The following is a 13,254-nucleotide window of genomic DNA, read 5'->3' as shown; positions in this document are numbered from 1 at the left end:
AGATGCCACCTAATGACTTTGAGCCAATTTTTCCTTTGCTCTGCTTGCATCTTTCATAAAAGGATTTCTGGCAAAACATGCATGAAAAAACCAAGTATTGAGAGAGAATCTAAAATATATTCATATTTTAAATAATCAATGAACACAGTTAATTACAATAAAGAACACAATGAACTCCATTCTTATGAAATTTGCATCATGCTTACATGGACCTACCATTTGAGTGTGTGAAGAAGTGTGTGTTAGACATTAGATTATCAACATTGGAAGAGTATTTCAAATAATATCCAATAAATGATGACCCACAACTGATTAAAGATAAGATTCAACTTGGAATCCTTGTACATAAGTAGCTTTCAAAGACCCCATAAATAGGCATGAATCAAAGACACAAATATCATCGGCTCTAGCATTGTTACCTCGGATGTAGGAGCATGAATCGGGGAGACATTGAGCATTCATTCCATGCATTTGGAGGTGGCTCTTGCATGCAAAATGATTTCTAATAATGGACGTCTGTTCCTATAGCTTAGAGTGATAATTGATGCTATCCGGTGAGTGAAGGACCTCATCATATTTTCTCTCAAAATGTCCCCATCAAAACATTTATTTTTATTTATTCTCCTTGGAACCACACAACCGTCAGACATGGCCACATAATCCATCATTTTTTCCTCCCATCCATCAATTTCTTCCATCAAGTGGTCGCTCTCCACATATTTGTATATTTATTGGGAAGTTTACAACCTCTACACACTAGCGTTTATGCAATGGTCCCCTACATTCTACACAAAACATTTCCAAAGAGGACAATGATGCGAGTATAGGTAAAAGAGGAATAGCGAAGAGTGAAATGGAAGCAAGGCAAGTAATGAATCAAGGGAGATGAAATCCTCTAGAAAGAAGGAAGGAATGCATGGTTTCACTAGCATGATAGGGGTCTAAAGTTGAAGTTGACAATGCCCCTAAATAGTGCAAAGCAAGGCATTCTTTTTCATGTGGAAGAAACTGTATACCTTTGAGTTATGATTGCTTGCTAGCGATAAGAATCCTTACAATTTGCTCACAATTTGGGCCTTCACAATTAATGTCAGGTCAAGGCCAAATACGACACTACGTTGATATCTAATAGTCATGTAATATCGAGAATAAAAAAGTTATGATATTGACATATTATATGAAAAGACGACACTACATCAAACGTACGTAAAGAAGAAAACCCCCCAAAAAAATTTTATCAAAACTGATCAATAACAATGTTGAGAGGGAAAATGTGCCAAAGGGTAGGTTATTCAGCAGAGAAAGCAAAGCTATCATATCTTTACCTCAATTATAGTTTTGATTTTGGATTGGTAACCAAGCACAAAGCTAACAGAGAGTCTCCTCGGTGACCTACACAAATCCATGGACAATTAATCAAAATCCTCTCAGTAGAAGGCAAGCTATAAAACTGCACTCAATTTCTCTTTCAATAGACATAGAACTTTTAATACAAGTTCTAAATTTAAATAAAATATGGGAGCTATCTTGCAAGTTTAGCTGTATCAAGCATGAGAGTCTTCACCATGGCTCCGTTTCCTGCAACAAAAATTGTTTCGGGTAACACTCCGCAACATGCAATTACGGCCGGAACAGCATGAATATAAGGCTATCCTAAAGGTAAGCAAAGCACGTCCAATAGGCTCTCTATTCCTACAAAAATCATTCAGAAATCTCAAAGTCCCTTGCAACTTTGTTAAATCATGGCACAAAGGCCTCAAGATTAGCACAGATTTAGAAGTTTCTCACACAAAACCTGCTTGCTAAGTTCAAATTCCCCTCTTTCATCACTGTGGGATCTCCATTAGAGCTAGTGGGCTGGAGCAAAAGTCAGTCTAGCTCCCCTCTTGCTGCCACCCATTTCCCTACCCTATCGCCTTTATCTCTACTACTGCAGGCCTACTCGAGAGACCAAACGGGATTGCTAAATGGTAGGGATGTGTTTTAACTACATTTATGGGAGTCGTGCTCTTGTCAATTTCCTTTGATGTAGTATTGGCGACTGACCCTTTTTGTAGATCTTACCCGCAAGCCTCCGCTTTTTGCTGGTGGGCTGGAGCAAAAGCTTGCAAGCCTCTGCTTTGCTATTTTGCTGGTGGGCTGGAGCAAAATTTCCTTAATAGACTCATTTGGAGAAACTTAAAATAACATACTCATCTTCACACGCAGTGGAGTATGGACTACTTTTGTATAGCCTTCTCTTTTAGTGCTAGTCTTTGTTACAGCTGTCATTCACCTCCAGAGTGCTGACAGGACTGGCACAAAGACCATTGTATAAATAAATGCTCAACTTTGTCTGTGTGTGGATGTATGTGTGAGTATCTACATACTATGGTCTATAGCAGCGGTGCAGCAATGATGATGTCAAATGTCAATGTTGTAGTAGCTAGTCCCTGCTATTGTGTGATGGAGTTTACAGTTTCCAAACTTGTATTTGTTTTCTTTTTGGAGGATGAGTTTTGGCATGTTCCTAAATTAATCTAGAAAAAGTAAATCTCATACATGCACAATGACATCAAGGTTTATTTCTGTCAACCCTCCTTGCACACGAGGTTAATTCTGCACTTTAAAATCTGGTTTAAGAAAATTTTGGTACTTTTCTCTTTGCTCATGTTTCTTCAATTGTCACGTGAATATGCAAAAATTGCACCGAAATAAAGTTCCAAGATGGAAAAATCAAGGCAAAGCTTATAATATGTTTTTACTTCTAATATTCAGAAGCTAAAAAATATGCAGCATAAAGGCATTGTTGTTGGCCTACCAAAGTTTAAGTATAATGCTTTGGAGCATGTATGTCCTGCATGCCAATTTGGGAAGCAATCCAGGTTGCCATTTACTAGGCATATATGGGAAAGTAATAGACCCTTGCAGTTGATTCACACCAATGTTTGGGGTCCAGCTTAGACTCGATGGGAGGTTCATCATATTATGTCACATTTATTGATGATTTCAGCCGGTATACATGGCTGTATTTTTTGAAACATAAGGATGAGGTCCTGCCTCTGCCTTCAAGCATTTCAAGCAACATGTTGAAAAGGAGTTTGGATCATATATCACATGCTTGAGATCAGATAATGGAGGTGAATATCTATCAAATGAATTTGATGACTTCTTGGCCTATCATGGGATTAGACACAGGAGCTTACATGCCCATATACACCACAGCAGAATGGACTGGCTGAACGTAAGAATGGGGTGACTGGTTCGTGTGGTAGAGCCATGTTGAATGAAAAGAACTTACCTAATTATTATTGGGCAAAAGCACTTGCAACTATAGTGTATGTGCTGAATCGCACTCCTACTGCTGGCATTCATATGCTCGCCCCATATGAGAAATTGTATCGACAGAAGCCTGATGTCAGTCATTTAAAAGTGTTTGGCAGCTTGGCATATGTGCATATACGGGATGAGAAGAGGAGAAAATTAGATCTGAAGGCTGAAAAATGTGTGTTTATAGGCTATGCTCAAGACCGAAAAGGCTATAAGTGTTACAATCCCTCTACTAGGAAGACTTTGATCAGTCGTGATGTTATTTTTAACGAGATGGGATCTTGGTATGGCAAACCTGATATAGTGGTTCCACATCAAGCCTTGGATGCTCAGTTGAATGATAAAAATCAGCCACATACTACTTCTATGTCAAGACCTACAACCAGTGGTGATTCCACTGTGAGTCCTTGGTCAAGCAGGTTGCATTCTTCCACCACTGACACCTCTATGTCAATGAGGGGGAGAGATAAAGGGAAGAACAAGGTGAATGGGATTGTTTCAGTGCCTGAGATTGAGGTTGATATGCCCCCTAGACCATCTAATTCAAGTTATGATTCTTTTGGTAACGACAGTTTGGATAATGAATTGGGCATTCCTTCTATTTCCACACCAAATGTGAAAAGTAGCAGGTATGTGAGACAGGAGAAGCTAAAAAGTCAATGTCTGGAAAGTCTATGAGAAGATCTCAAAGGGTAAGATACCCTGTTGACAGGTTGACATACACTGGGTTTGTGGCAAAACATTGTGCATACATGGCAAAAGTTGTGGGACATACAGAGCCATCTAGATTCAATGATGCTATGCATGATGAGCAATGGCGGATAGCCATGGATGAAGAAATGGATGCCCTTGCCTTAAATCAGAGACTTGGGATTTGGTTGAGCTTCCTTCAGGAAAGACACCTCGAAGACTTTAATAAACTTTCTTTCTTTCTTTCTTTTCTCACACACGCACACACAAACCTTATTATTATCTTTGAAAGACCCTAAGGGTCTTTCGGGTACAAGCAGAGAGGCTAAGTGCTCCTTGGATGTAAATGGGTATACAAAGTGAAATGCAAGTCTGATGGATCAATAGAAAGATATAAGGCAAGGCTGGTCGCAAAGGGTTATGCACAGAAGTATGGTTTGGATTATGAGGAAACCTTTAGCCTAGTTGCAAAGATGGCTACTATGAGGACGGTAATTGCTTTAGCTGCTGCAAAAGGATCGAAATTACAGCAAATGGATGTTAAGAATGCCTTTCTCAATGGTGATTTGCAGGAAGAGGTATACATGTCACAGCCAGAAGGATATGTCCATCCTAATTTTCCGCAACATGTTTGCAGATTGAAGAAATCCTTGTATGGGCTAAAGCAAGCTCCACAAGCCTGGAATGAGAGGATCAGTCAGTACTTGCAAAGTCTTGGTTTTATGGTTGGCAGGGCTGATCACTCATTATTTGTGAAGAAGACAGATACCAGTTATGTTGTGATTGCTATATATGTTGATGATTTGATTCTGACTGGTAGACTTGATGATGATGGGATTGCTAGAATTAAGAGCATGCTGAAAATGGAGTTTGACATGAAGGATTTGGGAGATTTGAAGTTTTTTCTTGGCATAGAGGTGTTGAGAACACCTGATGGCATTTGGCTTATGCAGAGGCAATATGCCTTGAATATGTTGGAGAGGTTTGGCATGAAGGAATGCAAACCTATGGATACACCTTTAGAGCAAAACTTGAAGATTATGGTTGATTCTGGAGCTGAGATTGAGGATATTACCATGTACAGGCAGATGGTTGGCAACTTGATATATTTGGCTATCACTAGGCCTGATTTGGCATATGTTGTGGGACTCATTAATCAATTTATGCAGAAGCCACAAAAGCCTCACTTGGATGCAGTGAGGAGGATTATGCGGTATGTCAAGGCTACATATGAACATGGGCTCTTTTATGCATATGGGAAGGAAATAGAGCTGGCTGGATACGCAGATGCAGATTGGGCAGGATGTGCATATGACAGGAGATACACTAGTGGCTATGCATTCAGCCTTGGAAGTGCTATGGTTAGCTGGAGTAGCAAAAAGCAACCCAAAGTGGCATTGTCTAGTACAGAAGCTGAATATAGAGGTGCGGCATTGGCTGCATGTGAGATTGCTTGACTTTAGAAGTTATTGCAGGATTTGGGATTGCATGTGGATAAGCCAGTCAAACTTTACTGTGATAACATGAGTAGTGTCCAGTTGGCAAGTAATCCCATATATCATGCTAGAACAAAGCATATCGAGGTACACTACCATTTCATCAAAGAGATGGTGTTGATGAGGCAAGTTGACCTCATTCATGTTCGGAGTGAAGATTCAGGTTGCAGATATCTTTACCAAGTCCTTGGGTAAAGATAAGTTCACATGCTTTTGAGAGCTTATTGGTGTCTTACTCCCTACTTGAGCTTGAGGGGGAGTGTTGGAAGACAAGCTCGGGTATGCTATCCCACAGATATGTAGCTCACTTTGCTGGTGGGAACCTGAGCAGGCTGGAAGTGACATTCACTCTGAAGAAAATGCTCTTGAACTTCTTCAAATAAGAATCCCAAAAGTGGATTTTCCTTGGTACCAGAAGAAATCAAGTCAATCTTTGAAGATTCCATCAATCCACCTAGTAATTCATATCTAAACTATTGATAAAAGCTAGGTTGTGTAAGTCCCCTATAAATTTTAATTTTAGAATTCTTCAAGAATACCGAATCATGTTGCTTTAATACGCCTTCTTTTTCAATGTATTTTTCAAAATTTTCAAAGAGCATACATGATTGGTGCATGCAAGGTATTCATTTCTTGAATTACAATTTGAATATGGCTATTAACATTTGGGTAATATGAATACAACTATTGATATTTAGGTAATATGTTAGTTTCTTATCCATCCAAACACTATTTTTTACATCGAAGGCTTTACGACTCTACTACACTCTAATGTACATGATGTGCTTGATAAGAAGGGCTCATCTTGGATTATATAACTCTTTGGGGATGGAAGCATCTCACGCTTCCTCATCCACACTATGAGTGGTTATAATAATTATATCATATAACATATTGAAATATTTTTTATTGCTTGTTCATCTTTCCTTTCCATAGATATATTTACTTCAATCTAACAATCTTCTCTTTTGATGCAAATCAAGTTGGATGTGAGGTCAAATGATGACAATGCCTTTATTTGTATGGATGTACATGCCACATCTCCAAGACAAAAATGGGATTGTGAAATATAGGTAGCGATGAATGAATGCATGCCAAGGACTGTGAAATAAATAATGGTGTCCTACCCATTATGGCAGATATCTAGGTCTTGAGACACCCTTACTAGAGCTCAAATCTGCGCTGTATAAAACAAAGTGATGGTTTCTCTGAATAAAATCCCACCATGATCAACTTCTCATGTTATCTCAAAGTGAGATTGTTTCTAGATTTTCTAAAAATTGAGGTTGCAATATTGAAAACTCCTCAAGCGTTGTATTGAAGAATCAATTACAGCACACAATGATTCCATTTTATTTAATAAACCTATAATTAGTTAAAGACATTATGTGCACTTTCTCAATGTTGGATTGTATCAAGATCTTGTGTGTAGTAGTTTAGGATGAAGAAAGTCAGTTTTCACAGTTAAGACAAGAGAATCTCACTTAACTATAGAAGAGTAAGTTGGTCAGGTAGACTTTATGCAAGAAAATATCATATCCTACTACGGTGCCAGTGCAAACTTATTGCTCTCGAGGGTGTTTGTAGGATGAAATCCATGTCATTTCTCTAAGTCTGGAGGATGAAATTCACGCCATAGCGAGAACTTATATTTTTCTTACATAAAACCTCATCCCATAATTTGTTAACATTTTGAGAACTATCAAAACATCTAATCATCCCTAATAGGACCTAAGTACACTTCAATACCTATGTGGTCTCGCATGGTGTATTTTTTGTGGAACACCATCATGATGCCTACAGGTTTACTATCAATATAGTGTGCTAACAAGAGACCTTGACCAACAGACCTACCTCTAAGAAGAGAATTTAAACATTATATTGCAAGACTAGTTGAAACACAAACTAAAACTTAAACAGGGGATGTGCAGTTGTTGTTGACCTCCACATCAGCATCTTTTTCTACACCTTTACCTATCCTTGTAAAAGAATCTGGCTCATATGAGGGCCCCCCAAAGATCCTCTCACTTGCTAACATGTTAAAACAAGGAGATAGACACACTCTCACAACTGAATTCTAGGTTATATGAAGAGACTAAAGGCTCCTGAGGGCTGATGAAACTTGTAGTTTGGGATGACATAAAGGAAGATGCACTTCCTAGACCATACGTTGAGACTAAGATTGAAATCTTGAAGATAATAGTCACAATAAGGAATTGCCCATATAGAAGCCTAGAATGAAGCTTCATTTCTAGCATGGTAAATCTAGCAGTAAGCCAAACGTATGGGGTTTTGCATCTTTCAAAGTTGCTAGTGTCATAACAAGAAATTATTCCATGTCCTACTCTTCTGAATACTGATCCTAGAAATTTGTGATCTTTAACACTAGTGGCAACACCAAAACTTGACAAAGTCCCCCTTTCTCACTTAAATATAGTCTCGATGTCATGGAGGAACATGTTCTCATCTCCATCGATAATGAGTGGGGCCAATGTCCAAAATTTCCATTTCTGAATTGAAAACATGTTTTCAAAGTTGGATGGTGGATATATCCTATTTGAGGGCCTTGTTTTAACATGGATCTCATTGGGAATTTTCTAGAGCAATTGTATTACTTACATTCCCTACCTCCTCTTATGCTCTTGGTCAAGTTGCTCTTCCAAGTAGAGGCCAAACTCTCGAAAGAATGGCCAGAGGAGTGTGTGAGGATGAGGGCTCTTCTTCTCATTGGCCTTCCTAGAAGGCAAATGATGGTTATGTCCTGGGAGAGGAACCTAGTGACTATGTGCCCTATGATTTGCAGACCTATAAGGACATTGATATCAAATTTTATAAAACATCTAAACAATCAAGGTGCTTCACAAACCTAGGCTCTTTAATGTGCAAGAAGGTAAGGTGATCAAAGGGAAGCTGTCGCTTTGTAGATTCATCAAACTGATATGGAAAGTCATTAATAAAATCTTGCTTGTACCTAGTAAGATTATGGAAGTTTAATGCACAACCAATTGATGTTGAAGAGGGTGAACCATCTAGATGAAAAACAAAATGAAAAAACTTAAAGAAGATACAAGGTAGAGGTAATTAGAAACAATGTTGTTAGTCGTCCATGATGGTATAAATACATTTATAGCACGAATAGCTAGTTAGGGTCCTTTATGTTCACAGTGACCTATAACACTAAGCCAATGGGAATAGTTAGATTATCAACACTAAGACCAAGAGAACGCATATACATACCATTTGGATTGAGTTCCTAGGATTTCCATGATTTCCAAGTTGCTTAGCCTTGTCATACTTATAGTGAGCATAATAATATGTCATATTTAGAACTTATAATCTACATCTTCCAAATATTAAAACCTTTGGTGCATTTTTAGAAAGAGTTGTTCCTTTTAAAAGGGATAAGGGTATAATTTGAGGAACTAGTTGGTACCTAAAACACTTTGGTGTATTATCCTAAAGAGTTACACCTTTGGAGAGTGACAAGGGCACTAATTTGAGGATATCTTAGTGAAAATGGTGGCCAACAAGGTTACGGAGAAACAAACATGTCATATTATTGCCTTGATTCATCTCAAGCAAGTAACATGAGAATTACACTTTGTGTATTCAAAGCACCCATTATTTAATATAGAGGAAACCCTCTATTGTGTGTTCAAGAGGAATAGAAACATGGATACTGAGGTATGGGTTTGGTATATTCACATCAAAGATGTAAAAATTTGTTGCAAGTGGATAAGTGTCATTCTCATGTTGAACTTTATATGAGAAAGGATACGTGGATAAGTGTGATTCTCAAGTGGGAACTTTGAATGAGAAAGGGTAGTAGACATACTCCTTCTAGGTTTGTTTAAATCATACTCACATAGGTTTTATATTTGCACAAAAAGGAGATTTAGGCAATGCATAATCAATAAAAGGCTTAAATTTCACGTTGAAATGAAAGTCGAGCGACCTACTCTTAAAATTCACGTTGAAAGCCAAGCGACCTACTCTATTTTTATCAATCATGAATGAGAAGACACAATTAATGTCCTCTTTCTAAAGTAAACCATAATATTTATATCAAATCTTGAGATCTCAAATAAAATAAAAGCTATGATCACATGGGTTGAGCCCTTTTTCTAAAGTAAATCACAATATTTATATCAAAGCTTGAGATCTCAAATAAAATAAAAGCTATGTTATGGGTTGAGCCTATGTTAGCATGTGAATCTAAATGGTGTTGAAAATCAATAAGACTCACTACACACCACCCATAAGTGGGTTGCAAGTGCATGTATGGGATCGCATTATAATATAACGTCGGTTGATTAACTAGCTATAAACTCTTAATTTTTATTAAAATACACTTGAAAATAAATGAGTACGGAACACTCTATGTAGCATCCCTAGGTAATCCCAAGCATACTGCACGTGCATTGTTAATATTAGGGCTGACCACTCCTCCGTTTTTGCTTAATATATTTGGTTGTTTTACTTTTAAAAATTAAAAAACAAAAATTTGGTATTTTGGATTCTATGTAACCTAAATCATGCACGAATTGAAGGCTCTAAACCATTAGGCTTAAAGGATTGGTGTGCATCCCCTTCCCCAAGTCAAAACAAAGTAATGTAAATTTCCAAACCAAAAAACTCTTAGCCATGTCTTAAAAGGCTTATCATATATAGAACTTCATTATTCTTTCCAAAATCTTACAAGGTCATCCACGACCTTTTAAGATTTTGGATAGAGGCAGATTACATGAGGCTCTTTTTATTTTAATATATGGGAGTTCGTTAGAGGAGTTACTTTGATGGAATGTTTGGGAAGTAAGAAATGGATTTATTACATGGAAGGCTCACTTAGGAAGGGCATTTTTCACTATCATGTGGATTTGGGAATCCTTTTTTTTTTTTTAAATGACGCACCCATGAGGGGCACCCCACCTTGTGCCTACGCAGCAAGTTGTTGGGGATCGAATGAGGGTTGCCACCTTGGTAGGAAGGTAGCCTTAGGGTTGGGTCTTTGGGGAAAGTCCCGACATCTTTTCCATGGGAAGTGTCCAAACCTGAGATTTGATCGACGCTAGTAAACAACTGTGACCTGAGACCTCCTAGATTTTACATTATAGTGACAGAATTTACTAGAAATTCTAAACTTTGAAAGAGGTGGTTGAGCAGGCATGCGCACGTGTGTATGACCACCAAAGTTCAAACTTCAAACGTGGCAAGCACAGGGTCAAATGTCAAGAACGGGTTTACGTAAAATTGAAACAGGAAGTGGCAGGAGCTCAGAGAACATGTGATCGGGAAAAGGTGGACCCGGAACTTGGAAGTCGGGGAAGAAGAGGCCTCTAAAAGAAGGGCGAAGAGCATCGATAAAGCAAGAGTGAGAGATTCTTATGAGCTGTAGAAGAAGAAGAAGCAGCACAACGTGCACCACCAAAGAAGAAGAGGAAGAGGAAGAAGAAGCACAGCAGAGCAGAAGCAGCAGCAGCAAAGAGGAAGAAGTAGTAAAGAGGAAGCAGTAACAGCAGTAGACGAAAAGCCATTGCAGAATGTCTTCTGCCACTGCTCACTTCTCCTTCTCCTCCTCCCCCCATGGCTTCCTTCCCCTTCGCTTCAACCCCCCTCAGCTTCGCCCCCTCCCCCTCCTCCCTCCCCCCTCCGCCCTCGCTCGCCCTCCCCCTCCCCCTTCTCCCCTCTCCCTCCCCCTCCTTGACATCCCTGGCTCCTACGGCCCCCCCCTCCTCGGTAACCTCCTCGATCGCCTCAACTACTTCTGGTTCTTCGGTCGTGACCAGTTCTTCTCCCGCTTGATCCACCTCCACAATAGCACCGTCGTCCGTGTCAACATGCCCCCCGGCCCTCCCTTCTTCCCCGACTCCCGAACCATCATGCTCCTCGACCAGAAGAGCATCCGCGTCCTCTTCGACACCAGCAAAGTTGAAAAGAAGGACGTGTTTGCTGGTACGTACATGCCCAGCACCGATTTCACTGGCGGCTTTCGCGTTCTGCCTTACCTCGATCCCTCGGAGCCAAACCACGCCCCTCTCAAGAACTTTTGTTTCGAAATCTTGAGATCTAATGGCGCAAAATGGCTGCCGGAATTCCACACGGCCTTCGAGGAGGCCGCGTCGACGTGGGAAGAAGAACTAGCAAACAAGGGAAGCGCAGAGTTTGCCAACGTTTGCCAGCAATTCACCCTGAACTTTTTGCTCAGAACGATCTTGGATAGAGATCCTGCAATTCCGGGGGAAGCGAGCCTGGGCAAGGAAGGCCCATCGCTGATACAAGCCTGGCTGCTTCCACAGTTGTCTCCTCAAACGAGCTTTGGACTGCCCAAGCCTGTCGAGGAGGTTCTCCTACACACTTTCCCCTTGCCCTTCGCCCTCGTCTCCCCGCTATACGCCAGATTGTACAAGTTCTTCCGGGTCCACGGCGAGCAGGTGCTAGATATGGCGGACGAGAAGTTTGGGCTGGACCGGGAGGAAGCGTGCCATAATCTCATATTTTTCGTGTGCTTCAATACATGGGGAGGGCTTCAACTCTTTCTGCCGTCCATCATTACGCGGATCGCATCAGCCGGTCTCAGTTTACAGCGGGAGCTAGCGGCAGAGGTGAGGGGAGCCGTGGAAGCGCACGGGGGTCTGAGCATGAGATCGCTGGAGAGCATGGAGCTTCTGCACGCGACGGTATACGAGGTGCTGAGGATGGATCCACCGGTGCCGTTCCAGTACGGGCGAGCCAAGGAAGACATGATCGTGGAGTCGCACGATGCAGCATACAAGGTGAGGAAGGGAGAGCTGTTGGGGGGGTACCAGAAGGTGGCGATGAGGGATCCCAGAGTGTTTTCAGCGCCGGACAGCTTTCAACCGAAGAGGTTCATGGGGGAGGAAGGGAAGGCATTGCTGCAGAGCCTAACGTGGTCGAACGGGCCAGAGACGGAGGAACCAACGCTAAGAAACAAGCAATGCGCAGGGAAAGACTTCGTGAATCTGGTGGCGAGGCTGCTACTGGCAGAAATGTTTCTGAGGTATGATTTCTTCAGGCTGGGGCATGTGGAGCATCAGGGTGCGCGAGCTGCCTTCGCCTTCTCCACCTTGAAGAAGAGGAGGTCAGCTCCTGCTGCTGCTCGGGAAGCATCGTCGCCATAGCTCATCATCGCTGAGAGCTGCACCAGTTTACTGCTGCTGCTCATCATCGCTTAGAGCTGCACGAGTATTGCCTCTCCCTTCTCCCTCTTAAGCTCTCTGCTGAAGCACTGCATCTTCCGTCCCTCGCATCACCATAGCTTCTGCTTCTCTCCAGAACTTGCACCACCCCCACCTCACGGCTGTCCATTTTCCCTTCGTGGAAGTTCGTGCTCTTCCTTGTCAAATGCTCTGTTTCCGAAGAGCGCTTCTTCCCAACGATCCTTCTCGCAGGTCCTACAATTCCTGATTCAGTGCAAAAATGGAGATGATGGAGATACGCAAAATGTAGCTTTATATAGTGGATGTGAAGTCAATAATTTTGTTAGCACGGCTTTCAAACGCTGTAAGTTAACCCTTTTCTTTGCCGAATAAAAAAGTTGGGAAAATTCAAAATAGAAAAACAAGATGAATTTCATTCATGTGGCCTGCTCTAAGGGAAAGGGGGAGAATTGCAAGGAGAGAGAGAGGGGGGGGAGGGGGAGAAAAGAAGAAGAGAGAAAAAAAAAGGTGAATGATTATAAATCATTCATAAGGCCTGCCTTAGATTCAAAATAGCGACGAAGACGTGTAGTGTGGAAAAG

The 13,254-nt window shown here is 41.0% G+C and overlaps 1 protein-coding gene across 1 annotated transcript; it reads left to right on the top strand.

Annotated features, from left to right (window-relative positions):
• Window positions 1-10,878: 10,878 nt before the first annotated feature.
• LOC147900584 (allene oxide synthase CYP74A2-like) lies at window positions 10,879-13,047 on the top strand. Its single transcript, XM_087377386.1, has one exon. It carries the CDS (start codon window positions 11,036-11,038, stop codon window positions 12,632-12,634), a length of 1,599 nt encoding a protein of 532 aa, XP_087233512.1. The 5' UTR covers window positions 10,879-11,035; the 3' UTR covers window positions 12,635-13,047.
• Window positions 13,048-13,254: the final 207 nt, after the last annotated feature.

This window comes from Dipteris shenzhenensis, chromosome 7 (genome assembly GCF_047967505.1).
Source record: "Dipteris shenzhenensis isolate YYH24624 ecotype China chromosome 7, Dip_SZ_1.0, whole genome shotgun sequence".
Lineage (NCBI taxonomy): Eukaryota > Viridiplantae > Streptophyta > Polypodiopsida > Gleicheniales > Dipteridaceae > Dipteris > Dipteris shenzhenensis.
The sequence above is the reverse complement of the archived record's forward strand: the minus strand, read 5'-3'. Positions and strand labels throughout refer to the sequence as shown.

Coding starts and splice junctions, on each gene's coding strand:
- LOC147900584 (XM_087377386.1), top strand. CDS start 11,036: ATGTCTTCTGCCACTGCTCACTTCTCCTTCTCCTCCTCCCCCCATGGC.